General features: G+C 37.1%; 6 protein-coding genes across 7 annotated transcripts in view; 2 read left to right on the top strand and 4 right to left on the bottom strand.

Moving 5' to 3' along the window:
- The first annotated feature begins 1350 nt into the window (after positions 1 to 1350).
- Positions 1351 to 3319, top strand: LOC134826445 (superoxide dismutase [Cu-Zn]-like). Its single transcript, XM_063838820.1, has 3 exons — positions 1351 to 1592; positions 1808 to 1993; positions 2154 to 3319. The coding sequence occupies exons 1-3, from the start codon at positions 1418 to 1420 to the stop codon at positions 2357 to 2359; spliced, it is 567 nt and encodes a 188-aa protein (XP_063694890.1). The 5' UTR covers positions 1351 to 1417; the 3' UTR covers positions 2360 to 3319.
- Positions 3320 to 3483: 164 nt separating this feature from the next.
- LOC134826442 (fumarylacetoacetase-like) overlaps positions 3484 to 25044 on the bottom strand; it is a 39440-nt gene continuing 17879 nt past the window's right edge. The window contains exons 2-13 of the mRNA XM_063838816.1: positions 13033 to 13119; positions 12779 to 12883; positions 12388 to 12559; positions 9662 to 9752; positions 9389 to 9486; positions 9101 to 9210; positions 8915 to 8960; positions 8582 to 8712; positions 8272 to 8373; positions 7911 to 8036; positions 5015 to 5110; positions 3484 to 3712 (exon numbers count right to left, since the gene is read on the bottom strand). Coding sequence (XP_063694886.1) covers positions 3611 to 3712; positions 5015 to 5110; positions 7911 to 8036; positions 8272 to 8373; positions 8582 to 8712; positions 8915 to 8960; positions 9101 to 9210; positions 9389 to 9486; positions 9662 to 9752; positions 12388 to 12559; positions 12779 to 12883; positions 13033 to 13113 — 1260 coding nt within the window. The 5' untranslated portion in view covers positions 13114 to 13119 and the 3' untranslated portion in view covers positions 3484 to 3610. The remainder of the gene's footprint in view (positions 3713 to 5014; positions 5111 to 7910; positions 8037 to 8271; positions 8374 to 8581; positions 8713 to 8914; positions 8961 to 9100; positions 9211 to 9388; positions 9487 to 9661; positions 9753 to 12387; positions 12560 to 12778; positions 12884 to 13032; positions 13120 to 25044) is intronic.
- LOC134811085 (maleylacetoacetate isomerase-like) lies at positions 13295 to 17359 on the bottom strand. Its single transcript, XM_063817805.1, has 5 exons — positions 16443 to 17359; positions 16145 to 16219; positions 15903 to 16026; positions 15575 to 15691; positions 13295 to 13805 (listed from the first exon to the last, which is right to left on the bottom strand). The coding sequence occupies exons 1-5, from the start codon at positions 16536 to 16538 to the stop codon at positions 13561 to 13563; spliced, it is 657 nt and encodes a 218-aa protein (XP_063673875.1). The 5' UTR covers positions 16539 to 17359; the 3' UTR covers positions 13295 to 13560.
- LOC134811086 (protein C19orf12 homolog) lies at positions 17271 to 22666 on the bottom strand. Its single transcript, XM_063817806.1, has 2 exons — positions 22516 to 22666; positions 17271 to 17534 (listed from the first exon to the last, which is right to left on the bottom strand). The coding sequence occupies exons 1-2, from the start codon at positions 22658 to 22660 to the stop codon at positions 17296 to 17298; spliced, it is 384 nt and encodes a 127-aa protein (XP_063673876.1). The 5' UTR covers positions 22661 to 22666; the 3' UTR covers positions 17271 to 17295.
- LOC134811084 (cholesterol 24-hydroxylase-like) lies at positions 18805 to 21688 on the top strand. The gene is made up of 10 exons (XM_063817804.1): positions 18805 to 18909; positions 19085 to 19153; positions 19299 to 19487; positions 19625 to 19726; positions 19836 to 19996; positions 20123 to 20250; positions 20390 to 20534; positions 20692 to 20855; positions 21021 to 21218; positions 21319 to 21688. Exons 1-10 carry the CDS (start codon positions 18833 to 18835, stop codon positions 21619 to 21621), a joined length of 1536 nt encoding a protein of 511 aa, XP_063673874.1. The 5' UTR covers positions 18805 to 18832; the 3' UTR covers positions 21622 to 21688.
- Positions 22875 to 23862, bottom strand: LOC134811418 (uncharacterized). 2 transcript variants are annotated; one of them, XR_010159802.1, is made up of 3 exons: positions 23705 to 23862; positions 23110 to 23590; positions 22875 to 23076 (listed from the first exon to the last, which is right to left on the bottom strand). XR_010159802.1 is itself a non-coding variant. In XM_063818216.1 (2 exons), exons 1-2 carry the CDS (start codon positions 23856 to 23858, stop codon positions 23373 to 23375), a joined length of 372 nt encoding a protein of 123 aa, XP_063674286.1. In that variant the 5' UTR covers positions 23859 to 23862; the 3' UTR covers positions 22875 to 23372. The 2 variants fall into 2 exon arrangements, 1 of the variants encoding a protein (XP_063674286.1); XM_063818216.1 differs by having other exon boundaries at positions 22875 to 23590.

Genomic DNA, 25044 nt, shown 5'->3' with positions numbered 1-25044 from the left:
ATTTCTGTCTCTCCTTCTGATAAAAACGGATTGAAACATTCAGTAATTACATTATTGAGTATCCAGGATACATGTAGGACATTGGATTGAACTTATAGTAACGACATTATACTTGTGAATATTGATGATATTGTTGTTTTCATGAGTTCGATTGGTGAGCACTGAGCAAGATTATTTTAGTTTAGTGTATCTAAGACTTATCATACGAAAAACCGTAGATATGAGGTTAACAAAACGTGCTCCTCTGTAAAACTCCCCCATTTTATTGCGACGGAAAAGCTAATTTTACAGATGCAAGTCTAAGGTTTCCGTAACGTGTTCTCTGCTAGCCTGTATTGCTTTACTTCCCGCAGATACGTTGACTTTAATACACAATGTAGTACAGGGTGTTCATGATATAATAATATTTTAGTATAATACATTAGTACAGTTTTAAACATCTGTAGATTAGTTAATGAAGGAGTAATCAGCTCTATTTTGCGTTAATTCTCTTCTTACATATTCCACTAAACGTCAGGTATCATCAACCCAAGGAGCAACCCATGAAGTTGTGCTCCTTTAGAGCTTTAGTAAGAGGGCCCGCTACCCGGCCAGCTCTAATTACAAATGTCTACTCCTCAGTCCCCATTTACATGCACTCCCTCCAAAAAGAAGGCGTCTCACAGGCTGTGGTCAACCGTTGCTTCGTCCCGCTCATACGCTTTGTGCGAAAATGCTACCCCTTGAAATAGCCCGGGCCTTTTTCCTTGTCCTGCGGCACTCATAACTTGGGAGTGGAAGCAGTCGATATTAATCGAGAAAATTTTATTGAAAAAATATTCTCTGCACACTTTCGGGCTATTTCACCTTGAGAAAACACATACCACACTGTATTACAGGTCCTCAGTCGAGCCTTGATGCAGGTCTCGAGCCCTGCTAAACAACGTTGTAAGCAACTATATATCGTAACGTTTCGTGGTATATCACACAATACCGGGTGAATGCTCTGGTATTTTAATTGAAATTAGAGGGCAAATAAATGGAATTATTTGACACCACTTTGGTGCTAAGTGGGCTTAATTTGATCACTTTTTACCAGTTATGATAATGCAGTAATTCTCGCGAATTATGTATTTGTTATTAGCTCACATTCAAAGGAAGGTTCACATATTACATAAGCAAGCTAGGGGAGGAGTTTTTGAAATATACCGAAATGCTGACGCAAATAAATTATTTGCACAATAGTGAACGGTAATATCGGTAGGAAAACAGTAAAATCCTGCAGAAATAATGTGTGAACGGTCCCATAAAGGTATTATCATAACTCATTATAATAACAATTACTAACCAGTCACAATCCTCAATAGAGATGAGATTTTTAATCACAGTATTGGTGCTATGCACGTGTCAAGCTAAAGACCCAGAGGAACGCAAGGCTATGTCCGTTCTCTACGAAAATTCGGACAAGAAGGACGCAACTGCAAGTCTCAAGATGGTCGGTATTGTTGAGTTCTCCCAAGCAGGTCCTGAAGCTAAGCTCATGGTGAATATCAATTTGTTCAGCAACTCTAAATTTGATGATGGACAACACGGCTTCCACATCCATCAAATGGGTAGGTTCTGTTTTCTTTTTCACAATTTCTTGCCAATAGATGGCTCCTATTCTGTCTTACAAGTGCCGAGTATCTCCCTATTTGGTCAATATGAGAATAGCTGAAACTTAAGTTTTTAACCCACGCTTCGTTTCCAACAACCGACTACATGATTGGCTACAACTCTCAATTTCTCTCGCTCTTCAAAACTTCACTAACAAACTCACTATGTACAGGTAACGTGTACGGAGGGTGTACACAAACTCTCGGACATTTCAACCCGCTAGAACTAGCTCACGGTGGCCCAGATAGTTCCATCCGACACAAGGGCGACTTTGGGAACATAGAAATTCAGAACAATGCTTTCTCTGGGGAGATTGCTGACCAAGAAGCCTCTCTCTACGGACAGTACACTATTATAGGTATGCAAGGATCAGGTTTTACAAAATTTCACTCGTCTACTTTAAAGTGTAATTAGTATAACTAAGGAGCTCCCTATCAGACTCAATCTATTACCGTCTCAGTTGACAAGTCAAAGCTTTCTTTAGTATTTTAAGGAATAACACATCCTTCTCGCTATAGGCCGAGGAGTGGTACTACACGCAGGAACGGACGATTTAGGGTTGGGAGGTGATTTGGGCAGCACCAAAACGGGCAACGCTGGCTCCCGTCTAGCTTGTGGAGTAATCGGCATCAACTCAACCGGATACGATAATGCTAGTAGCAGTGTAATGTCATCATTCGGTCTAATCCTTACCATGACTCTTCTTAGATTCCTTCTTCAATGATTTTAGATCTGGTGCCTCCATAAAACCTGTTTATCAGCCTCTATGAGGCTAACCTGTCAGAGATTGTGTTCTTTATTAGCAGTAGATAGATTATATCTTATCAGCCTCAATGCCAACAGTCCTAATTCCACCATATTCGAGTGAATATTTTGGCGGTTATTTCGGGACGTTGGAGTTTCAGCCGATAAGATATTTAGTCTTAAACTACCAACTAGATTATAATGAATTTAATGATTTCGGTACTGTCTATCTAGTTTGTAACACTAGAAATATCTAGTTTGTAACACTAGAATTTGAATGTAGATTTGTTCGTGTCCAGAGAGCAGTATGTTTAGCAGTAGTGATGTTCTACTTTTTTGGGTCTCAGATATGAAACTAAAGCACGGTAAATAGTGGAGGTTTAGAACTTTAAAATGGAAAACAAGTTTCGTTTGTATGAAAATTATGCTGAAAAAACAGCATGATGAAGATAAGGGAGATATAGTCTTGCTAAGGAGAGACAGTCTCAAGTAATTAATCGTTTGTTGAAACTTTTATAAATTCTACGATCTGCGTGATAATCAGACCTATTTTGGAATGCTGACTGTGATATTGTGATAATGCTGTAGTGTCAAGAAGCTAATCCAACTGATAATGATTCCCATGATCGACAAAAAGCTCAACATATTTACCATATTGTACCAAATTTAAGGATTTTTGTACGGCGAATTTAGCCAATTATTTTCCGTTCCTTGATGTAGATTTTTATGACTCTTTCAATTTCCAAATGTGTACCATAGTATTAACTAATGTTAGCATGAAAACATGCTCTTAATCTGACATTGTGCATACATTTTGTCTAATGTTTGAGGTGGTATATCTGACGAGATTGTAACGAGATCTCTACAATCGTAAGGGCTAGCACAGCCTAAGATATAATCTATTTTATTGATTACCAATAATGTATGATATGTTGTTATATATAGTTCATTTTTCATTGTACATTTTGAAATTTATCCAAACGGAGTGATTGATTAGTAATTCTACTGAATATTGTCTGCCTAAAATAGGACATATTTGTCGGACAGATGTCGTGTTACCTTATATTATCGACTGAACGTTGAACAAAAGGATAGAAGTGGATATATAGATATTCAAAAGCAAAAATAAATTATAATACAGCCACAATAAAACATAAAATGTACTAATAATAAATAATATTCCGTTCCGTTATACTAAAATAATAAAATACTAGAATTGTCCTAACTCCTATCAAAGTTGGTTAGCAGGAAGGACTTTACCGGTACAATTCCCGAATCCTACTCTATAGCCCATACCTTGTGCGTACCCTGTCATTATCACATCATCTCCATCCTGAAATAAGGGGTAGTGTCAGTGAAATAAGTCATACCTTGAGAAAAGTTTAGTGGGCAGGCAGTATAACATTTTTTACATATAGGATTCATATCAGTTTGTAGGCAAAAAATGTGGATGTGTCATGTGCAGTTAGAATTGCTCTTGAAACAAGGTTACCAGGTTAAGGTTTGAGGCAAGAAGGTTACCAGGTTACAAGTTTAGTGGTTACCAGGTTACCAGGTTACCCATGAAATAAGCAGCTGGTTAATGAGTCAATGAGTGGAAGTTGATTTTTTGCAAAGTTGAGGAAAGCTAAAAAAGAGAAGTCAGTAGTGGGATTGAACGGAGGATTATGTGTCAATCATACATTATGTCGATACCATGATAATGAATCACTCTACGGTCTACAGTTCTACAATTATTCTAGTCTAATCCTTATTAGTAGAGCACATAGGGAATTTACCCATTCCCAGGATTAATTTCATCAATGTTAACTTTATTACTGATAAATCGATTAAGCAAGGAATTTTACACCCCCTCAATCCTCGCAGATATATCATAAATTACCATTGAAACTAATGAGCTAGTGCGGTTTCAATGTTAGTGCTCGTGGGAACAGAAAATAACTCAATCCCCTGGAGAATGGCGAAATGCCAGCGAAGTGCAGTTTATTGTTGGCCTGTTGTGTACACATATCGTTCTTTCGATAACAATTTTCAACAGCAACTTTGAATTTAGGGACACTTTCTCCGGCAAGTTTATCCAAGAGGCTACCGCTGTGGTTACTCAGCACGTGTTTGATTATATGGTTGAGAAAAGAGACGTGATACTTGTGAACAGCGATGACAGCCAGACTTAGTATTAGAATAAAATATATGAGAGCAGCGTCTCGCAAGGAAGTAGAGTCCTCTCAGCAGGGGTGTAGTCATTCCTACACCCCTGCCTCTAAGGTTCCACGAACCATATCACACTACAAGTTTATAGAGCTTAAAAGAGTGTTGCAACCCGACCACCGTCTTGTGCCACAGATATACAAATTTCAATCCAGTGAGCCGTGAGCACTGGCCACTGCTTGAATTCACACGTACTGTCACACCTTAGCTAGCTTGTTATTCCCGCCGCGCGCCGTTAGAATATGGTTTATTCGAATCAGTACGCGCGTTAATATCAACTAACGTGGCGAGTGCCAATGAACACATTAATAATGTTTGGCGTGTGCGGCTGCCGCAAGTTCCAGAATCTTCCCTGCTTTCGACCTACAACGTTCGGATCAAAATTATACATAACAAGTTAAATGTACGATGAGCGTTGTTTTCATACCTTGAGGAATTTTCTGATTTCTCCAGAGTCTCCAAGTTTTACTTCTTTAGTTCCTTTCCAACACAACTCTAACATAGAGCCATATTCGTGAGGTTCCTGATGTGAGACGACGCATTTACATATGATAAGCTAATAATTATTAATATTAGGAAAATGATACGTAATATATACAAAGACTATTATTAGGGCATTATGAATTTTTCTGGGAACTAATTTTCGACAAGCTTTTCTGTGCAGGAATGTGTTGTCCATAGTCCAAGGCACCACACCAAAGACTTGTAGAGGTACATCTAATGGGCGAAGCAGATCTAGCTAGGCCATATTTTCTCCAGGCGCCTAAGAACAAGCTTTTAAAACTCATTTCTGCCATTAAGAAGGCACCCAGGAACTCAATAGGGGGTGAAAAATGACTGCAATAGTCAAATTATATAGGCGAATGATGGTTTGATGGAATGAAGGTTTGACTTTCGCAATGGCCATATCTATATAATGCACCTTTTGAAGCAATATATTTGACCAAAACCCATAATCATGGGTAGAGTGGACCGCTGCCAGTGTCTCTCTTTCCCAAACAAAAGGAAATGATATTAATTTGATTGACCGTTCTCAAATGCAAAATGATACCGAGAATGAAATCGGTCGCTCGCTTTTCCCATTTATTCACGGCTTACAATCAATCACATGCTGTAAAAATTCCTTTGGGTTGCGTTCGGGTCGATATACCTAGTATATCGGGATAAGGGTGGTACTGGTAGTTAGTGAATTAGCTGAAGTTTATTGAATCTTTATTGCTGAGTACAGCTGCCTTCGGGTAGTTTTTCTTAATCTATTACAATTGTAAATTAATGGGAAAAGCGAGCGACCGATTTCATTCTCGGTATCATTTTGCATTTGAGAACGGTCAATCAAATTAATATCATTTCCTTTTGTTTGGGAAAGAGAGACACTGGCAGCGGTCCACTCTACCCATGATTATGGGTTTTGGTCAAATATCATCTTTTTTTGATTATAATGTCAGGGTACTTTATAAAGTCGAAATATAAACTGATGTCTTCATTAATAAGGAGGAAGTTTCAACGATTTCGAAATTTTTCCTTTAAAACATTTCCTTGTGTTTAAGTAAGCATATCGGTATATCACTGACTGAACATAAAACATTATAATCATTCAAGTTGCCATTAAATTCATATATAATGACATTGAACTGTCGTGGTAAAGCAGAATTTGTTCGAAATCACGAATGAGCAAAAATCTCACCGTTCGCACGTGCAAACTTTGAGCGGACGTTGCGTGCGCATCCAATACTGAATCGCCGTAAATTTTTGCACAGCGGTATTTTATATATAGTTTGATAAACGTGCAAAGTTTCAAAAGATTTCAAATAGAACTTGGATCACAACGGGACTCCAAAGTTGATAAAAATCGTGAAAACACCAATTTTCAGTGATTTTAGCAATTTTCTATCAATTTGGGCGTGTCCCCACGTGTGCAACTTTTTTATTTTCAACTTTAAAACTAGCCTAATGCACAATTTATACCTATAGGAAGCAGAACTGAGCTCCACAACCCAAGAGATAGCCCAACACCAGAGAATACTAAATCGCAAAATTGACGTTTTTATAAAATAATTTTTCAAAAAAGCACTAACTTCAAAGGCAAATATCTTTATGAAGGAGTAAGATAAGAAAACTTTCCGGTAGATTTTCAGAATGCTTGAACAATTATCTAAGATAAAATTTCCTCAGATGTTGAAAAAAATTACTTTTAAATCGTGTTTAATCAATTTTAAAAGTTATTACTTTGTCGAAAATCAAGTTTTAAAAACGGTTAACTTGATGACGTCATCAAGGGGTGTTTATGACGTCAAATAATTTGTTTATACAATGTAAACTAAAGTGTAAACAATTATTTTCAAGACCTGTGGTCGGAAATGGCTGTATCTTTTATACTTTTGAATCTATGGACACTTAAATTTAGGATACAATTGACTACATTTGACTGTCAAAGCGTCTATCCCTGAATATGTATGTATATATCACGACAATCTGTCGTAAAACAGGGGTTCTAGAAAACCCACTTCCCAATGCTCCTGAAACTTGAAACTTTTTTTGTAGTCGATTTGGTCAACGTCTAGACGCCCTGCAAAGTTTCACATCTCTAACTCAATTTTGACATGGTTTTTAAGGCACCTGAATATGGCAATTTTCGGTTTTTTACCGAATTTCGTATAACATGCTGGCGCGAATTTTGCGCAAATTTCTTAAAAAACCTCCACATAACTATTTCTTATTCCTGTCATCTTTGACATTGAATTAGAATGTTTTGAACTTAAATATACCTGCTGAACTACTTTCGATGAGTCTTAATGCCTGAAAAACAATAAAGGGGTATAATATAATAGTAATGTAAAGGGGGTATAATAGTAAAGGGGGTAAATAGTATTGTGAATATAAAAGGCACGGTCATGCTTGCCAGCATTGTGATAAAGTGTCTATTTTTAGAGTTGTGGTCGATATAAAGGCGAAAAGGGCAAGAAATTTCATATTTGTTATTTAATAGATTAATAATTGACTTCAAGCCATCTGCATCATTAGTGGTTACTACAATTGGGATAACGACTCCTTCTTAAGCCGAGATATAGTTAGGGACAATAAGCATACATATAATTTACTAAAACTAAAGCAATGAATATGTAAAGATATATTCTAGATACATTTATTGGCCGCTCACCACCTCACGATTAACATACCTACTATCAGGATACAAATATTTCGACGTGCAAAGACTTAAGACAGCATAAATATAAAACACGCACGTTTAACAAGCAATGACCGTTTGTTTTGACACGTGACAGGAATGTGTTTTGACACGTGACAGTGTAACAGTAATAACTCACGGTGCCGGAGATAGTACCAGATCCAAGCAGATCTCCAGGTCTCATGTTACACCCAGTAACACTGTGGTGCACCAGTTGTTGACGAGGGCTCCAGTACATGTACTTGAAGTTACTTGACGCCACAATCTGTAATGTGAGATATAGATGTTTGTTGGATGTCTTCTTGCAATTGTAGTAAATAATATAACAATTTGTTTTACGACAACAAAATTCTGATAAATGACCGAGGAACATGAAGTGGAACAATAAAGATTTGTTAATTAACAAAGTTCACGTACATTTTGCTGAATACCAGAAAAAAGTTGTATATAAAATTTTTTTAATAAGCCTCTTGAAGTTGCTGAAATTCTAAAGAGCTGACCTCTGATTTGTTCATATTTTCTCCTTGAATCGCAGTGAAGAGTTTAATGTCAAACTGGTAACTATCCTTCTCGACCAAATAAGGCAGTGGTTCTGGATCAGTCTGCAGATAATGACAGTGATTATTAGTGCCTGATTAACTAAAATATGGGGAGATGTTGGTAACTGGTAAGCCTAAACAGTGGAGCCTTTTGGTGAACACTGGTTCAGTTGGAATCATGTCGTATAGAGACAGGTATAATAGTGGCAATATCCAGTCAGAGAGTTATTTCCAAAAATACTGAGGATAACATGTGGAGAAGATAACTAACCTTAGGTTCCAGTGGAAGCCGGAATGGAGCAAGCGCATCCATGGTTACCACCCAAGGTGAGATGGTCGTTCCAAAGTTCTTACCATTGAAGGGACCTAACGGAACATATTCCCACTTCTGGATATCACGAGCTGCAGGGAGAGAGAGAGGTGTTAGTAAGAATCAGAGTTTAAATCATTGAAGATCAATAAAATTAACAAAGGTTAGGAATTAGGATGTAAAATGAGGTTATTATCCAGGTTGCCGGAGTTAGTTATTATAATTAATAACACAGATTTGTGAAGGGTGCATCTTGAAACAAAGGCGTTGTTAAATCGAAATTAAAATACTAACCACTCCAGTCGTTCATCAGAACCATTCCGAATATTTGATCAGCAGCCTGAAATTAAATTAAAATAATCAATATAATATATTAAATTATAGTCTGGTTTCTCAATTATAAAAATTCAAAACTGATCGACTGACATATCTATTGACACTAACAGTGAACCCAATCATTAAAAAGAGGCTTCAACTCACGTCTTCCATTTTTATAGCGTCCCCAAATTTGTTGCCAGGTCCTACAAAGAATCCCATTTCCAGCTCAAAGTCCAAAAGTCTACAAGCTCCAAACACCGGTGTAGTGGCAGCTTGAAAATGTTTGATATTATGAGTGTATGTTAAATACTGAACGGTTTCTTTTTAAAACTCCCAAAACACTTCCCCAATATACAGAGGTATTACAGTATAATATAATTTTTGAACATGACAATTACATAATACACAGCATGACGTGTTAGAAGGATAACATGAGCTTGAGTGACTCACTGGGCGAGGGTAGGATTTGTCCCGCAGGTCGTCTGATCTCAGTTCCACTGAGGACCACTGAGGAGGCTCGACCGTGATATCCTACTGGCAGGTGCAGCCTGGAAAGTGAGAACAGTATTTTAAAAAAGTTATGATTTGCAGCCGTGTTTTGAAAAGTATTCACATCTTGGTTTGGTATCTTTAACGGGGACATTTTCTGGGGGTAAACCCGAAATGTAAACTCAACAAAATGTTGACTAATTGTTTAAAATCTAAACATTTCCATTAACTTACCAGTTAGGTTGCAGGGCGTTGTCTTTCCCTCTAAACATAGTTCCAACATTAGTAGCGTGGTTACGTGACGAGTAGAAGTCCGTGTAGTCACCTGGAAACATGAATAGCCGTGTTGAAAATATTTTATTTAATATACTATCTAGTTTTGTTCTAGTTCCCCCGAGAGAGACCGTACTAGGAATCGACCGGATATCCGGCTGAATCCGGATCCGGCCGGATATCTCTCCCTCTCAGACAATTCTCTCAATTATCTCTGCTGTAGCGACCGATTTCATTCTCGGTATCATTTTGCATTTGAGAACCGTTATTCCAACTGATATCATTCCCTTTTGTTTGCGAGAAGAACACTGGCAGCAGTCCACTCAACCCAATTATGGGTTTTGGTAAAATATATAATAATAAGCTACAACGGTACAACATGCAAGTTTAATTACTCATAATTAATGCACGTGCGACGAGCGGGCTACGGACATGACTTTAAATTATTTATTACTTTATTATTATAGTCATAGAGAGATAAAAACGATGCATGTTGAAAGCGAGCATGTGTTGCAGACCTCTACGATCTGGAAGGGTCAATCAACAGTTATCACTGTAATCACGCGCCTTTAATCCTGTATATTACAGATCTTAACCACGCGGTCTATTAGCGCACCCTGCCTCAGCTTATGAGTTGTTTCCTCATTAATTATTTTATTACTATACCGGACACCGGTGTCTTAGGTTATAAATAACTAAAAGTAACCGTGGGCCAGTGCGAGCCACAGCTTCAAATAATTATCAGTTTTATTCAGTACTTAAAGGTCTTAACATACGTTTGCATAAAGGCATAAGTGCATATAATATAACCTATCCTTCTTTATTAGTTAATTGAATCTATGCACTCGTCGGATTTTATTCTACAGTAAAACCCTGATTTATCCCTCTCTGATTTATCAGAAACCCCGATTTACTGTGGCCATTTCCTTCCCCCAAATGAGGCTTAATTATATTATGTGTAATATTTTTTGCTGTATTGCTGTATCTAACATTTTGTATTCCTGAAAAGCCGCAGTAAAATGGCCAGTCTTGATCACAATTACGACAACAGAACTCAGCACGGCATTAACAGTGATGTGGTGAGATATGGATGGTCAGGATATTTCTTATTGGTTTTCATTTCATCTCTTGTCGGAGACACAATCATTTTGATCGCCTCCATCAAGTATAGAGCCATCCGACTTCACAAGATCCTCACAGCCATCATCCGACACATCGGTGTCTGTGGCTTGATGATTTCGGTTATAGTCCTACTACCAAGGTCAATCTCCCTTATTGCTGATAAATGGGTGTTTGGTCGCTTCCTTTGTGCCCTTTCTCATCGTGCCAGGTACTACCTCAACGTGACGATCATGTTACTTATATGTGCTATGACTTCTACCAAGCTACTTCTCCTCAAGTATCCCTTCCGATCCGCTACCTGGACATTGAGGGCTGCACATCTTGTTTATGGGGCATGTTGGTTCGTACCTCTGACCATCCCTGTCGTGGCCTTTGTTGAAGACGGAGATTTTGAGGGAGTTTACTTTTCATACAGAGGCTACACATGCGATTATGATTTTTCACTAAAAATCTGGCGTTAGCTAGGGCCCTTGGCAACAGTCACATTTGTGATCATACCAAACTGTTTGGTTGTTATTACTACGATTTATCTGCTGGTCATGGCTAAAGAAATTGCTCGTTTGGGACGAAAAAATATGAAGTGGCAAGGCATCATGGCAACAGTTCTTACAGCAATAATTTACTGCATTTCTGTCATGCCATTCACTGTCTACAACATCATCGCAAATTCAACGGGCAGTGCACATGTTAATAGTGATAGTTTTGTCGATCAGCACTTCTATAGGCTAGCGGTTTCATTCCTGTACCTCAATACCATGAGCAATTTCTACATCTATATTTTTACATTGTCAAGCTTTAGAGATTTCATTCGGTCAAGAATTTGACCGTTCTTCTTCACAGACACTACAACTTCTACTAATCTTGGTGAGGCAATAACTGAGGTTAATGTAACCAAACTGGAAATTTTCCTTGTCCTTAATTCTACATGATCTGTACAGAGTATTCATCATATTATTATTAAATAAATTAATTAATTCTATTGCAACGCTATCTTATGATATTTCTTTTCAGGAGGTGGTGGCAGAGAGACGCAAGCAAATACCAGCAACATGGATGAGAGTAGGCCCCCCCCCCCCCGAGTAGTCAACAAAGACTGTAATGGAGAAATAAGGTCTGACGGTGACCTCTAATAGTTTTATAAATCTAAACAAATCAATATTCCTTCAACCTGTTTAGGGTAATGTACTCGTCTTAGCGTCTTCATATTATGTAATTTTGAATGACAATTTGTTGATTTCAATCAGTAAGTTTTAAAGTTTATTTTTGTGATTTGTTTATTTGTATTTTCCTTCTATTGCATTAAATATTTCCTGTAGTTGTATTAGTTGTTCAATATATCCTCCAAGGATGTAGTTTTCCAGACAGTTATATGAACAGTGTATAATATTTTCATTTACCTTACAATTTAATCGCTACTTTATCAGTTGTGTGCTTAATGCTTATCAGCGATACTGAAATCTTATTTTTATTGTGTGCGGATATACGAACAGCATCAAGTATGCAACACAATATAATATAGATATTATATAATGTAGAACAAATATCATCTCCGGTTCTCCACACACCTATAGTAGCAGGCATGTGCATCGTGACCTCCTTCGCAGCAATAAGAGCACCAGACCTCAACCCTGCGTTGTTTTGCAGAGCTGACTCGTCTTTAGACAGGATCTTCTTGAGGGTGTTCCTGAACTCAGTCCATGCTGGACGACCTGCTCCCATCAGGGCGTTCAGTGTCGTCTGAAGGAGGGGTCAGATAGTTAAACTTTCATATTACTTTACCTATTTTAGACTTTCAGGAAGGACAGATCTATTATTTAAAAGTTACTTCAAAAATATTGTCAGTTTCGCTGGAATCCATCAGAAAATCACGCATTCCCGAATAATAACCTCAAAAATATTTGAATATAATTAAAAGTGATGTTTAGAGCCACCAAAAATACAAAAGAGTATTATTACCTGTCCTTCAATACATTGCTCAACAAGTTCAGGACTGAAGAGGTGTTTAACTGCTGCCACGTCCAACACCCAGTCTCCAATAGCTACTCCAATACGTGGAGTCGCCTGAATAAGATCATAGTCCGTCCATTCGTTTCTAGAGTTCTATTACAATGTTAACTTTGACAAATCTGAGGTTTAAATCAGCCACCTTTAGATGGCGTGAGTAAACTAATGTTTGATTAACAGTTGGATAGAGAAGGTTTAACACTCACGTTTGATGGGGTTGAGAATATACCATAAGGAAGGTTCTGGTAGGAGAAGTCAGAGTCCTCAGCAACGTCAATGAAAGACATGGTGCTAGAGTAACGGTAGAGGGGTAGAATAAACAACAGACACAGATACATCACAGCTATACACAATAATAGTAAACATTAATTTAATTAGCGTCAGGTGTTAGATCTATTATATTCTGATACATGTGTTTGTGCTTTATCAGCGAGAATTTGAGGTATTGAATAAATAAAGTGTTATCTTGGGTTTCTTGTAAATGCATGATATTGAATAAGTAGATACATAAAATATTAACATGTCATATAATACTCACAAACGAAAATTCATATTTAAATCGGTTCATATACTTGCGTAGTCCCCTTTACTAAAGCACTAAAACAACACATTACTTGAAATTACATCTTCGTTCTCAATAAATTACTGAACAGCCTAGCAAAAAATAGGGCGAATATAAATATCAATAATAAAATAACAATAAATCATATAAAATTAATTAAGCGCCCTAAAAGCTAAGACTTCTTCAGCTCCTCTGGTGTGTCAGGCTGATTAGTAAAATGCGCTTTTTGGAACTCTGGCAGTTCTTCGAGCGCAGCGTTGATGCGCGCAATGGTGGGGAACAGTTTCATGTCAACTTTGAAGCGTGTTGCGTTGTATACTTGAGGAACCAGACAGATGTCTGCGATTGTGACCTTATCTCCGATGCAGTATTTTCCTGAGCTGTAGCTCTTCAGCAGATCCTCTATTGCTACAAAACCTGAAGTAAGTATAATCAGGGAAAGCCCTCAAGCCCGAGGAGTTGCGGTTATACGCTTACTTAGCCTTAGGGGCAAAAGGACGAAGTAACTAGATAGACTTAGGGAGACAAATCTATATAGCGATCGACCCATTTGGCAGAGTTAAGACATTAACTCCTCAATAAGAGGCGTCGACTTGGGGCTATCACGGTGTCATATCATTACTTGGGACTATCACGGTGTCATATCATTACTTGGGACTATCACGGTGTCACCTGGGACTATCACGGTGTCATATCATTACTTGGGACTATCACGGTGTCATATCATTACTTGGGACTATCACGGTGTCATTACGTAAATTCACCATTTCCATGTGGAGTAATCATTTCAGAGAGTAGTGCACTGTGGAAGTGTTAGGTAATCACGTAAGACATTCTTTTAAAATCTTAAGGAAATGCATTATCTTAAATAATAGTTGCTTATGAATTGCCAATATTTTTGTGCATTTTTGTAGAACTTGCAGTTATAATTATGGTCATCACGCACGATCAATTTACCCACCCTCGAAATCAGTGAAACTTTAACGGTAGACCCTATAATACCTGGATAATCACTACAGACGTATTAATAAGAGCTGCTGCATGTAGATATCACATACACTGATACACAGTGTGTGATACACAGTGTTATTAGTATAATGAACTATTCCGGCACAGTCACAGTAGTAGAGTAGTTGTACTTTTGTACTTGTACTTGTACTTTAGGGGGGGGGGGGGGGGGGGTCCAAGGGGAACTTTGGGGAGTTTTGGGGAACTTTTTTTTGGGGAACTTCAGGAAACCTGGGGGACTTTCCCAAACTTCCCCAAAAAATGATCAATGAAACAAATAATTTTGGGGAATTTTGGGGAACTTTTTTTTGGGGAACTTCAGAAAGTTCCCCAAAATTCCCCAAAAAAATCATCATGCCAAAAAAATTATCATGCTGCAAGTATCAACAAGTAAGTTAAGATTATACCTTATAATAACATACATGTTAACATTAATGGGTATTAATGTATATTAGAGAAATTTTGAATAATTTTGAATAATTTTGAATAATTTTGAATAATTTTGGGGAATTTTGGGGAACTTTGGGGAGTTTTGGGGAACTTTTTTTTGGGGAACTTCAGAAATCTTGGGGGACTTTCCCAAAGTTCCCCTTGGACCCCCCCTACTTTAGTAGTAGGATAGTAGTTCACTTTTGTTGGGCAGCATTGTTGTTCTCTGACGTAATGCATGTAATAAATCAGGGTATATCGTTACAGTGTTGCCTGTTTCGTAAGTTTACTTTTTACGTTATACTCTTATAGTTTCCAATGATAGCATGATATAAATATGTGTGTTATATTTAATACTAACATTCAAAATTGGTACTTGAAGTTCTTGAATTGATGTTAGCTCTTTACCGTCCAGACAACAAAATATTATGTAGAAGACGAAAATGTACACTCCGTAGCCAGTTCATTGTTTATACAAATCTGACTCCGTACTGGTCTTTAAGCCTCGGCAAAGTGATAGGAAGAAAAAAAGGCACTTCATCAGTAGTAGTCATGATGCAGGAGCCCTATCTTATACTATTAATTGTCGTATCCACGAAGCTAATTAATTGCAGTAGAGTATTAGTATGGGTGTATGTATCACATTATCAATTAATAAAAAATCTAGGGTTAAATCAAATTAAATTCATTGATACAGATCATTAATTAGAAGATGATAATAAATATAAATTGTAGAATGTAGGAGGTACCTTTGTGTATAGCATCATGTCCCCACTGCATCTTACGTTCAGGGCCCACAGCTTGTAGTATAGACAGGTTCTGCACTGGCTGAATGCCACTGTTTATTATTTCCGCTATCTGCCGCACTGCAACAAATATTTTTAGATATTTATCTAAGGGTTATTGGTTTTACATCCTTATGGGGATAATGCAATGTCGGTGAAACATATTCGGTATAATTACAATGATTAAGATAATAAACTTAACAAGCAATTTCTACAACATTCTTCTTGTTATTTATGATCGTACTTGTATACAGTTTTCATCAAATAGCAAAAAAGTATACATGAAAACTACCTCGGACCCTATCCTTGGGGTCACCAGGGAGAAGCGGGTAAATATCTGGTCTCGTCTCTTCAAGGTATTCTATTATTGGTAATGATTGGGTCAGCGATACACCGTCAATCATTAGTGTTGGAACCTGAACAAAGTACATTCAATATAGAATATTTAATATTAGCCGAGTTACTAACATAAAATTTGTCTTCCCAGCCAAACCTAACCTCGGCGTAATTTACAACATTTCATTGAAAAGGTACCTGTTCCATGGGGTTGACAGATTTGTACTCGTCAGAGTGTTGCTCACCGCCATTATTAAGCAAGTGTACTCCTTTCTGAGGATAATGAAGAAATTAGATGAGAGAAATAAAACAGTGACGAAAATATCTACCACTGATGAGGAAGAGCTGGGACAGAGCATCTTTTTAGATACAAATCTGTGTAATCTTTACTAAGAAATTAACTAAGAAGGGTAGGCTAGATAAGAGACACAAATTCAGAAATTCAGAATCTTCATTCAGATAAAACCTGCAACCACGATCACGAACTTCATAAAACCTGTTTATATTGAATCTGTTTAAGAGCCAGAGCTACTCGGACTCTCCAACTACAGGAACTTCTAAAGTAGGAGTGGAGGACTGGTGTATTTGACATGGTGATATCTGACTGGGTAAATCAGAGGTAAATCAGAGGTAAATCATGGGTAAATCAGAGGTAAATCAGAGGCAAATCATGGGTAGATTGTACAGTTGGATAAAATTTGAATTTTAGTCAACAAAATAATGCATTATTTTTACTAGTTAAGATCTACAAAAACTTTATAGTTCATACTGTAACTGAAATCAAGTTTGGTTTCAGAAAACGGCGAAGAACGAAACGATCGATATAAATTTCAAGATATGCAACATACAAATTACAAAACCAATTTTTTGCAGACACACAATAAATAAATTTATTTTGAAATTAAAAATTAAATCTGAACTTAAATAAGTACGAGTATAGAAAATGCTTGACAGATCGATACGAATAATTATTGCATTAATTTGGTTGTGAAAAAAGGGCATACCTGATACCAAAATAAAAACAATAATCAAAATCCTGATCAAAAAGGTTCAAACCACTCGAACGATACTAAAACCCAAAGAAAACTACACAACAATGCCGCTAATGTGAACTTATCACTCAAGGTTGCGTGTAATTTGTCAAACACCCAACACTTTTTCCGTGTTACAGCAAATCTAGACATATACATGCAAGTCCTCTTCAAATAATACATGTAGTTGCAAAGTGTAAACATTGAGTGTTCGGAACCAGTAAATCCACAAGTTATAAAACGCATAAAGGGTTAAAATCTTCTAAAATTCACAAAAATCAAATAAAAATAAAACAGTGAAAAATCATCTAGTCAAGATTACTGAATTTCAAATTGTTGTTTGATCCACTCTATGTTTTGAGGCGCATTTCGCACAAACTCCTTCAAGGCCATGGTAGCCGGATTCCCGACCCTGGTCCTAATCTTCCTGGCGATATCTTCTTTCTGATCGTCGTCCATCTCCTGGAGACACTGAACCAGAGGCTTGTAATCGGGTACAGCAACTACTCCTAACAGAGCTCCTACTGCTCCTCCCATTGCTCCTCCTGTTCTACCTCCTGTGACAAATGATAAACTTAACACAATCAGACAAATAGGTTTTTGGTGAGAATTTAGGGTTTCTTATTAGATTTTACATGTGGCCACAATCAACAGCTTACATCTAGATTTACTTCAAGAGTACAAGTGAAGCCCCCTGCGTCCCACTCGCTGTTTTAAAAGGCCCCATGTAGCCTCCAGGCTCGACAAACCCCGACAAACCCCGAAATATCCCGACAAACCCCGACATATCCCGACAAACCCCGACGTGTCGAGATATGTCGTATCATGTCGGGCCCACCGGCTACATGAGGCCTTTTAAAGGAGAAACACATCAACCCGGAAGGTCGATACACTTCATACACTCTAGCTAACTACTCCAGGAACAAGGTCGCACATTGTTAAAAATATTGTATTATATTTGCAGTGCCTTAAGACCCTGACCCTACATAGACGGTACACAATGCACTATGTAATCAATAACATAACACAGTCTTTGTTCTTGTATTGTATGTTATGCAGTCTCTATTCTAACTTGATGGTTGGAACTAAAGCACTTTATCTGATCTTTGACCCTAAGTAAGTATACGGTATATAACATGTCACGTGGTGTGTTAACTTATCGTTAGCTTATCGTGCACTGATGACCAGCTGGTGGTTTGCAGGGAGAGCACGGCGGGACGTTTTAAATGATGTGGTAAGAATGAACCCTCTGTGCTCTACGGTATCTTCCTATAATTATATGGCTTCATGCCAGAGTATATGATACGGTGTAATCTGATCTATATCTTTGTAAAATGCAAAAATATATAGGTCTCGGTAGTGGGACGGTAATTGAATCATAGCTTAGGACACTTATAATTCTAAGAATTCCACCCACAGCAGCTGTAGTCCTATTTCACACACACAATAAGACGTTTGTTGGTTTTTGTTTCAGTGATGTTGCGTGACTCTTTTATCTCTTTTCTTTGATAATTGTAATATGAGCGTGAACAAGATAGCAGGCATTCGTCAGGTGACTTGAATTTAGGGGGAAGGGAACGGAAACTGCAGCTACCTTCCCCAAGTGAATCTCTGGCAGAACTGCCACTTTGCTTTCTGTATTGTTTGAGTATCAAAATGGAGTAACCGTCAAAATGGAAATTGGAATAGCCGCCAATATGTTTTGTAAATTCGTTTATTGGGAATGATTTGAGACAGCAATACAACAGTATATTTATTGGAGACTTGCCAGTTGTACAAATTACTTTAAATATTTTAAATAACTTTAATTTGAATACCAACATTATTATAGTGGCTAAGTTAAGTTTGGAGTACGATGTTGCTGGAAGTTATCGGTATCTTAGTCGTTCTTTGGCTAGTATACAAAGTTGCTAATATAAAATATGATCACTGGTAAATCATTTCAATATTTTTGAACACTTAACTGATTTTCAGAAAAAATGTGGATGGTTGATTTCTTTGTTATGTTGGTCAGATTGGACCTAGTTGCTAAATTTACTAATGACGATTAACTAGTGAAATAATGAACCCAGAAATGAATCATTAACAAAGATTTTATAACTCCCAGGAGATACTCTCACTTGCCCGGCCCACCAAGAGAAAGCTTCTTCTTAGGAAATGCTCCGGAATTCAGAAGGTAAATTATAAATCATTTCAAAGTAAATTAAAAACATTTTCAAACCAGAGTTCGGGTCTCAGATCACCAAGCTAGGTTTAGTAAACAGTAAACCTAGCCCGTTTCTACTTAATCATACTCTAACGTTCATTGTAACCTCCAACAGACGACTGTTAGCTGATGGTTCATGGGGGCCTTTCTGGCTGGATATGGTCCGTGAACATGGTATCATATTCCGGTTTTGGATGGTGATGAAGCCTATAGTATTTGTTGCAGACCCGCTATCCCTAAAAGAAATGGTCAGTGACTTCAAGACATACCCTAAAATCCGCGATGGTAAAGGCTTTATAGCTCGGTGAGTTTCCAATGTCTTCATTTTTTGTTACTTTTCCAGCCTGCACCAAGCAATAATAAGCGAAACCAAAGCTCGAAGTCAATGAAAATTTTGAAATGATTTCCAATCATCAGCTTGTGACATTTTTCAATCGACAGGAGATGGGTAACACTAGATCTACAGAAAATGTACACACAACGGTTCTGTGGACATAACAGTCTTTTAACTACTGTTGATATGGATATATGGAGACGGAAGAAGTATGTTAAACTTTACATTTTTATGCTTGGTAACACTAGGAATTTAGGTCCTTTTCATTGAATTATGATACTTTTTAAAGTTAGGTTAATAACAAGTTAATACAAACAGGAGGATTATGGATCCAGCATTCAGTAAATCGGGTCTAGCGAGACACCTGACTGAGTTTTACAACATAGGTATTGATTTGTGCGATAATATCGAAGCAAAACAAGAGGAAACCCCGGGTGAACCAATTGACGTGACGAGCATTGTAGGACCCGCCAGTATTGGTCAGTGTCATGTTCTTTGATTATTTGCATTTTTATCTCAATTATTTTGTTCAAATTTCTACTTTTTAAAACATTTATGTTAAGTACTTATAAATTAAGAGTCCCTGATGAACCTATAAACTGCAGATGCTATCAGCAGAGCAGGATTTAGTGCTACAGACGATGAAATGGAGAGGTTGCGAGACCAAGGAGGGGATGATGCTTTTGACTTAACCACCCAGCTCATGTCCAAAGCTGGAAGCGTTCTTGCTATGGTATTATAAGTTTGTGCATATATAACACTCCTTTCTGTTTAGCTCTCGGACAAGGGAACGTGACTGAATCTTATAAAAGGGTTTTAAAAAACAGCCTTTTTAAATGACCAGATTTGAACAATCACCACTTAACTCCCAGGTGCTTGATTCTAAAACAAGAAAGATTTTTGTTAAATATGCTGACGGTATCAAACGTATCAGAAAACTTGGAGCTCAGATGATAATGGAAAGGACTTCTGGCGAAAAACATGGTCGTGTTGGGGATATTCTTGACTACATTATTAGTGAGTAATCTTTAAACTATCCCAGTAAGCCTTGAGTGAACCGGGAATATCTTCAAAAGCCCAGAATTAAACAACCTTGGATCCAGCTGGTATGGAATAATATGGAATTTATTTCTGGATAAGAAAAGCGTTTTTTATAAACATGCTCATTGCTCAGGTGCCAATACGGATGATAACAGTGGTAGGTTTGACATGGAAGAAGGTTTGGACGATTTCATGACAATGTATGCAGCCGGTAACGCTACCACCAGTACAACACTACTTTGGTGTTTGGGACAGCTTACAAGAAATCCTGGTGTTATGGACAAACTGGTTGATGAGGTTTTTGTGAAAAACTTGTCAAAACTTTATCATCTCTCGAATTATGACAACGGAAATGTAACTCCCCGCCTTGTGGAGTGCTATTTAGGAAACAGTTTAGAAAACAGTTTCAAAATGACCTTTTACTCTGGGGTATAATGACCTAACTAAAATACTATTAAACAGATAGACGAAGTTTGGGGAGCAGCTGGTGTAGACAGATACTCAAATCCCAAACTGATAGAAGAGACTCACAAAGATATGCCGTATCTTGGGGCTTTTCTTAAGGAAGTTTTACGGCACCACTCCCCAATAACCCGCATTCACAGAACAGCTTTAAAAACAGTCAACCTTTGTGGCTTCCGTATTCCTGCTATGACCAGTGTATGTTTTTTTTGCTTTTCTTTTCAATCATCTTGAAAAAATCTGTGAATTCTCAGATATAATAATCTTCAATTTAAAAACAATATAACAATGTTTTCAGCTGATGGGCAGTCAGCACGTTATGCATCTCTGGGACAAATTTTGGGATGATCCCGAAAAGTTTGAACCAGACCGGTTCCTGACATCAACTCCAAAACCCTATACCTACGTTCCCTTCTTCTTGGGACCCCGGGCATGTACAGGCAAGGACTTTGCTATTCTGGAACTAAAGTGTTTCTTGTGCGAACTTTTAAGTAGATTTACAGTTGAGTTGGATCCGAATGCTCCACCGAAACAAAGATCAGCCCAAGTCCTCATCTGTGTCCCTATTGACAACTCTTTTATTTTCAAGCCTAGACTTTGAGAGCTTATTGTTTGCTGCGTATTTTTATGTAAATTAAATTTATTATGTTACATACTGTTGATCCTTTTTTGGTGCATAAATCAGAGTTTAATAAATATACAGCGGTTTTATTATTGCATCTAACAGTTCACGATCAATATACAAATTTATCCATTGATGATTAATATTTAATGACCAACTAGGTGTCCAGAAACACCTACAAATTTGGAGATTGATCTATTTAATAATAATGCCCACTAATAGTGATAGTACAAAGCTGTTTGAGTAGTGGTTATAATTCAGAGCAGTCGAGAGGATCACGGAGGGCTGTAGAGAGGCCTATCTTGCTACAAAACTTTTACCCAAAATTTGTGGGTTATCTAATCACCCTGATTTTTTTGGTGAAACTTGATTTTGAGATAGCACTTAGCAGTAGACCAGCAAACTAGGGCACGCCGCACGACACCAAATTTATGACGGGGTTCCGGACTGATGTCAAGTGATTTTGCCTTACACATATAATATGCCCTTCTTAAAAGGACCCCGGCAATGTATGGGGAAAGACTTCGCTATACTGGAACTAAAGTGTATGCTGTGTGAACTTTTAGGTAGATTTGAACTAGAGAAGGATCCAAAAACTTCCTGGAAACAAAGATCAGGGCAATACTTCCTCTGCTTCTCCCTCGACAACTTAGTACACTTTCAAGCTTAGAGTATGAGACTTATTTTTCATTCTCTATTACAGATTCTTCACTTTAAGAAAAATATTGTATTTTATTATATAAGCTGAAATTCTAAATCGAACGATGAAATTAGGGTATGAATAGCATGGAATTATAGACAAAATGTCAACTAATAACATCACGATTATTTTTTTTCTGGTTACTAAACCCATCATAACATGATTACACTCACCTATCAAAGCCCCAACCAATGCACTGCCACCCACTATCAATGTCTGAGTTACCGTCCATTTCGTACTATCTTGTGTTTCCTCGTACTCCATCAAAATGTCAATAACACTCTTCAAGTACTGAGTGGCAGTAACTACCATGGCCATGTTGGCTGTACTAGAGCGTGAAAATTGTTTCAGCAAACTTGTGAGTATTATTAACGGTAGGATTATGCAATATTATTATTATGTGAAAATTATTGTTCTTTAAAGTTGATTGAATATGAGATGTAACATCAGGACTACTTGTTGCAGCAATCTGATAAATCTAAGATATTTTATACAAGAGTGAATTAGGGCAAAATAGAGTTAAAAACAGCTATAAGTATAATGAACTACAATTAGTAACAAACATAAAAGGTCTTACTGGAATAATAAATAAATTTCGAATTAATCATTGAAAAATATATAAAATTCACTAACTGTACAAGATTTTTCGGATTACAATCTGATCTTGATAATGAAATAATTTAAAATAATTTGTTTAATATCTTACAGTGGACAGCCCTGCTCATGCTCACTATCTTACAGTTGACAGCCCTGCTCATGCTCACTACATCGTGGCAATGATAACAAATCGATCGACACCATCTAAATGACTGATTTCAAATTTTGGCATGTATTTTTCGTCTTTGCACTGCTCTGATGCAGAACTCAGTCGAACAGAAACTAAAAATTAAATTTATTGTTCCTATTCACTGAAAAAAAAATCTTGTTTAATTGAAAAATTAACAAATTATTATCGTATCTCTTCTAAACAAAATATAACAGCTCATGATAATCTAACGATTTTCGGTCATGAAACCTCACATTCTGTTGTTCATTTCTTAACAACCACACTCTGCATCCATTTAAGAAGACCTGGACCATTTTTGACGAGCTCTCTGAACGCGACCAGTCCGATGTCGCTCACAATCGTAGCGATAGCTACTTTACTGTCCCCGGTGACACATTTAGCAAGAGGACGGTATTCAGGGAGGGTTAACGCTCCAGCAGCAGCACCAACCAAACCCCCCACAAGTCCTCCGGCTCTCCCGCCTGAATAACAGTATCTTATTATCTTAGAGCTAGAATTTTTGAATAAAGTTGAAGTACTGTTCCGAGCAGTGACTCAGTTTTTCTACTGTAATTATTAAATTGAATTAGACTAACCTACAATAGCACCCAGCAGAGTGGCAGAAACCGCGATTACAGATTGAGTCATAGTGTGTTTGGCTGGTCCTTTAGTGACCTCATCCCCAGCTAAGATATCCAAAACATCCTTCAAGCGCTGGATAGCAGCCATGCCCACTGCACACTTCAACATGTTTCGAACTAATGTGACATTGAAATAAGCGTCAATGAGTAATATTAATTTCGTATTGATCTTAGAGTCAGTAAATATTTTGTTACATAACTTTAGTCTGTACAATAGATAATATGTCATGTGGTAATAAGATATGTTTATTATGATGCTGGTAACAATGTTTATAAGTCTTGAATGAGCAACAATACACACTTTAAGACGTTAAGTTTTGTATTATAATAAGAGTATGTAAAATATAATGAAATTGTTCAACACTAAAAGTGTGACAGCAACTCGAACATATCATGTTTATCAGCATAAGGTCAAGGAGTTCTTGGCTATAAATATCTTTGATTACAACAAATTGTAAATATGTTTCTGTCATCTAATATTTAAATTAAATAAATAAAAATTAACATTAGTATTAAAAAAACACCCTTATCACCCCTATCCCCAGTCAATATCTGGTAGGCAGGCACTAAGTTCGGGAATCAAGATAGGTTGCATAGAGGGGGGCAGATTTTGGGTGATCTGCTTTGTAACCTTTTTCAGTTTCTGTGTTTCTGATGATGATGGTGGGAAATCCAGACCTCTTTTGCGTTTTTCAGAACAAAAGCCGGTCCATTCCTCAATTGATTTTGATTCTAGCTCTAGTATCTTATCGGCTCTTACTAGGAAGAAAATATTGTTTAAAAGAAAGGTATCAATTCATTGTTATAAAAATATTTGTAAAATAAAGTTCATACAAATTTGTAAAGCATTCAAAAAATGGTTTATGTTAGAAAATTTTGAATAAGGGCATGCTGCAAAATCTTAGCCACATATTAGCAAAATATTTCATGCTTACGTTTTTTCATTGAGTTACTGTTGAAATGTGAATATTTGCAAGAGTCTCCAAAGTCACACTTTCCTAATTTCTCGTAATTCTTGCAGATTTCCCCCTGAAACAAGTAAATGTGAAATTAGGAAGACTTACATTGATATATTGAAATGTTTATTCTGTATTATTGACATCCATTGATATCTTATCAGACATATGAATAGGCTGACATGATACTTTGAAACTGAAATGAAACAATGTTTGAAACTGTATCAAATAAAAGGTTTCATACATCTATTTGTCATATAATATGTTTTGGTCCAGATTAATATTCAAGTTCTGTACAAGACAAGTAACCATATACTTTTCACCAACAAAATATAAATA

Source organism: Bolinopsis microptera, chromosome 2 (assembly GCF_026151205.1).
Source record: "Bolinopsis microptera isolate Bmic1 chromosome 2, MBARI_Bmic_1.0, whole genome shotgun sequence".
Taxonomy (NCBI): Eukaryota; Metazoa; Ctenophora; class Tentaculata; order Lobata; family Bolinopsidae; genus Bolinopsis; species Bolinopsis microptera.
This window is presented reverse-complemented; position numbering and strand designations above follow the sequence as displayed.

Excerpts from the sequence above, each read along its gene's own strand:
- LOC134811085 (XM_063817805.1), bottom strand. The coding sequence starts at position 16,538 with ATGTCAAATACACCAGTCCTCCACTCCTACTTTAGAAGTTCCTGTAGT. Across the intron at positions 16,220-16,442 it reads AACAGATTCAATATAAACAG|AAAGGAGTACACTTGCTTAA; the intron begins GTTTTATGAAGT and ends CATTATCCTCAG. Across the intron at positions 13,806-15,574 it reads ACATGATGCTATACACAAAG|GTTTTGTAGCAATAGAGGAT; the intron begins GTACCTCCTACA and ends TACTTACTTCAG.
- LOC134811418 (XM_063818216.1), bottom strand. The coding sequence starts at position 23,858 with ATGTTGAAGTGTGCAGTGGGCATGGCTGCTATCCAGCGCTTGAAGGAT. Across the intron at positions 23,591-23,704 it reads TCTGCTGGGTGCTATTGTAG|GCGGGAGAGCCGGAGGACTT; the intron begins GTTAGTCTAATT and ends ACTGTTATTCAG.
- LOC134826445 (XM_063838820.1), top strand. The coding sequence starts at position 1,418 with ATGTCCGTTCTCTACGAAAATTCGGACAAGAAGGACGCAACTGCAAGT. Across the intron at positions 1,593-1,807 it reads CTTCCACATCCATCAAATGG|GTAACGTGTACGGAGGGTGT; the intron begins GTAGGTTCTGTT and ends CACTATGTACAG. Across the intron at positions 1,994-2,153 it reads CGGACAGTACACTATTATAG|GCCGAGGAGTGGTACTACAC; the intron begins GTATGCAAGGAT and ends TTCTCGCTATAG.
- LOC134811086 (XM_063817806.1), bottom strand. The coding sequence starts at position 22,660 with ATGGCCATGGTAGTTACTGCCACTCAGTACTTGAAGAGTGTTATTGAC. Across the intron at positions 17,535-22,515 it reads ATTGGTTGGGGCTTTGATAG|GAGGTAGAACAGGAGGAGCA; the intron begins GTGAGTGTAATC and ends CATTTGTCACAG.
- LOC134811084 (XM_063817804.1), top strand. The coding sequence starts at position 18,833 with ATGTTGCTGGAAGTTATCGGTATCTTAGTCGTTCTTTGGCTAGTATAC. Across the intron at positions 19,488-19,624 it reads GGTAAAGGCTTTATAGCTCG|GAGATGGGTAACACTAGATC; the intron begins GTGAGTTTCCAA and ends TTCAATCGACAG. Across the intron at positions 20,535-20,691 it reads TATTCTTGACTACATTATTA|GTGCCAATACGGATGATAAC; the intron begins GTGAGTAATCTT and ends CTCATTGCTCAG.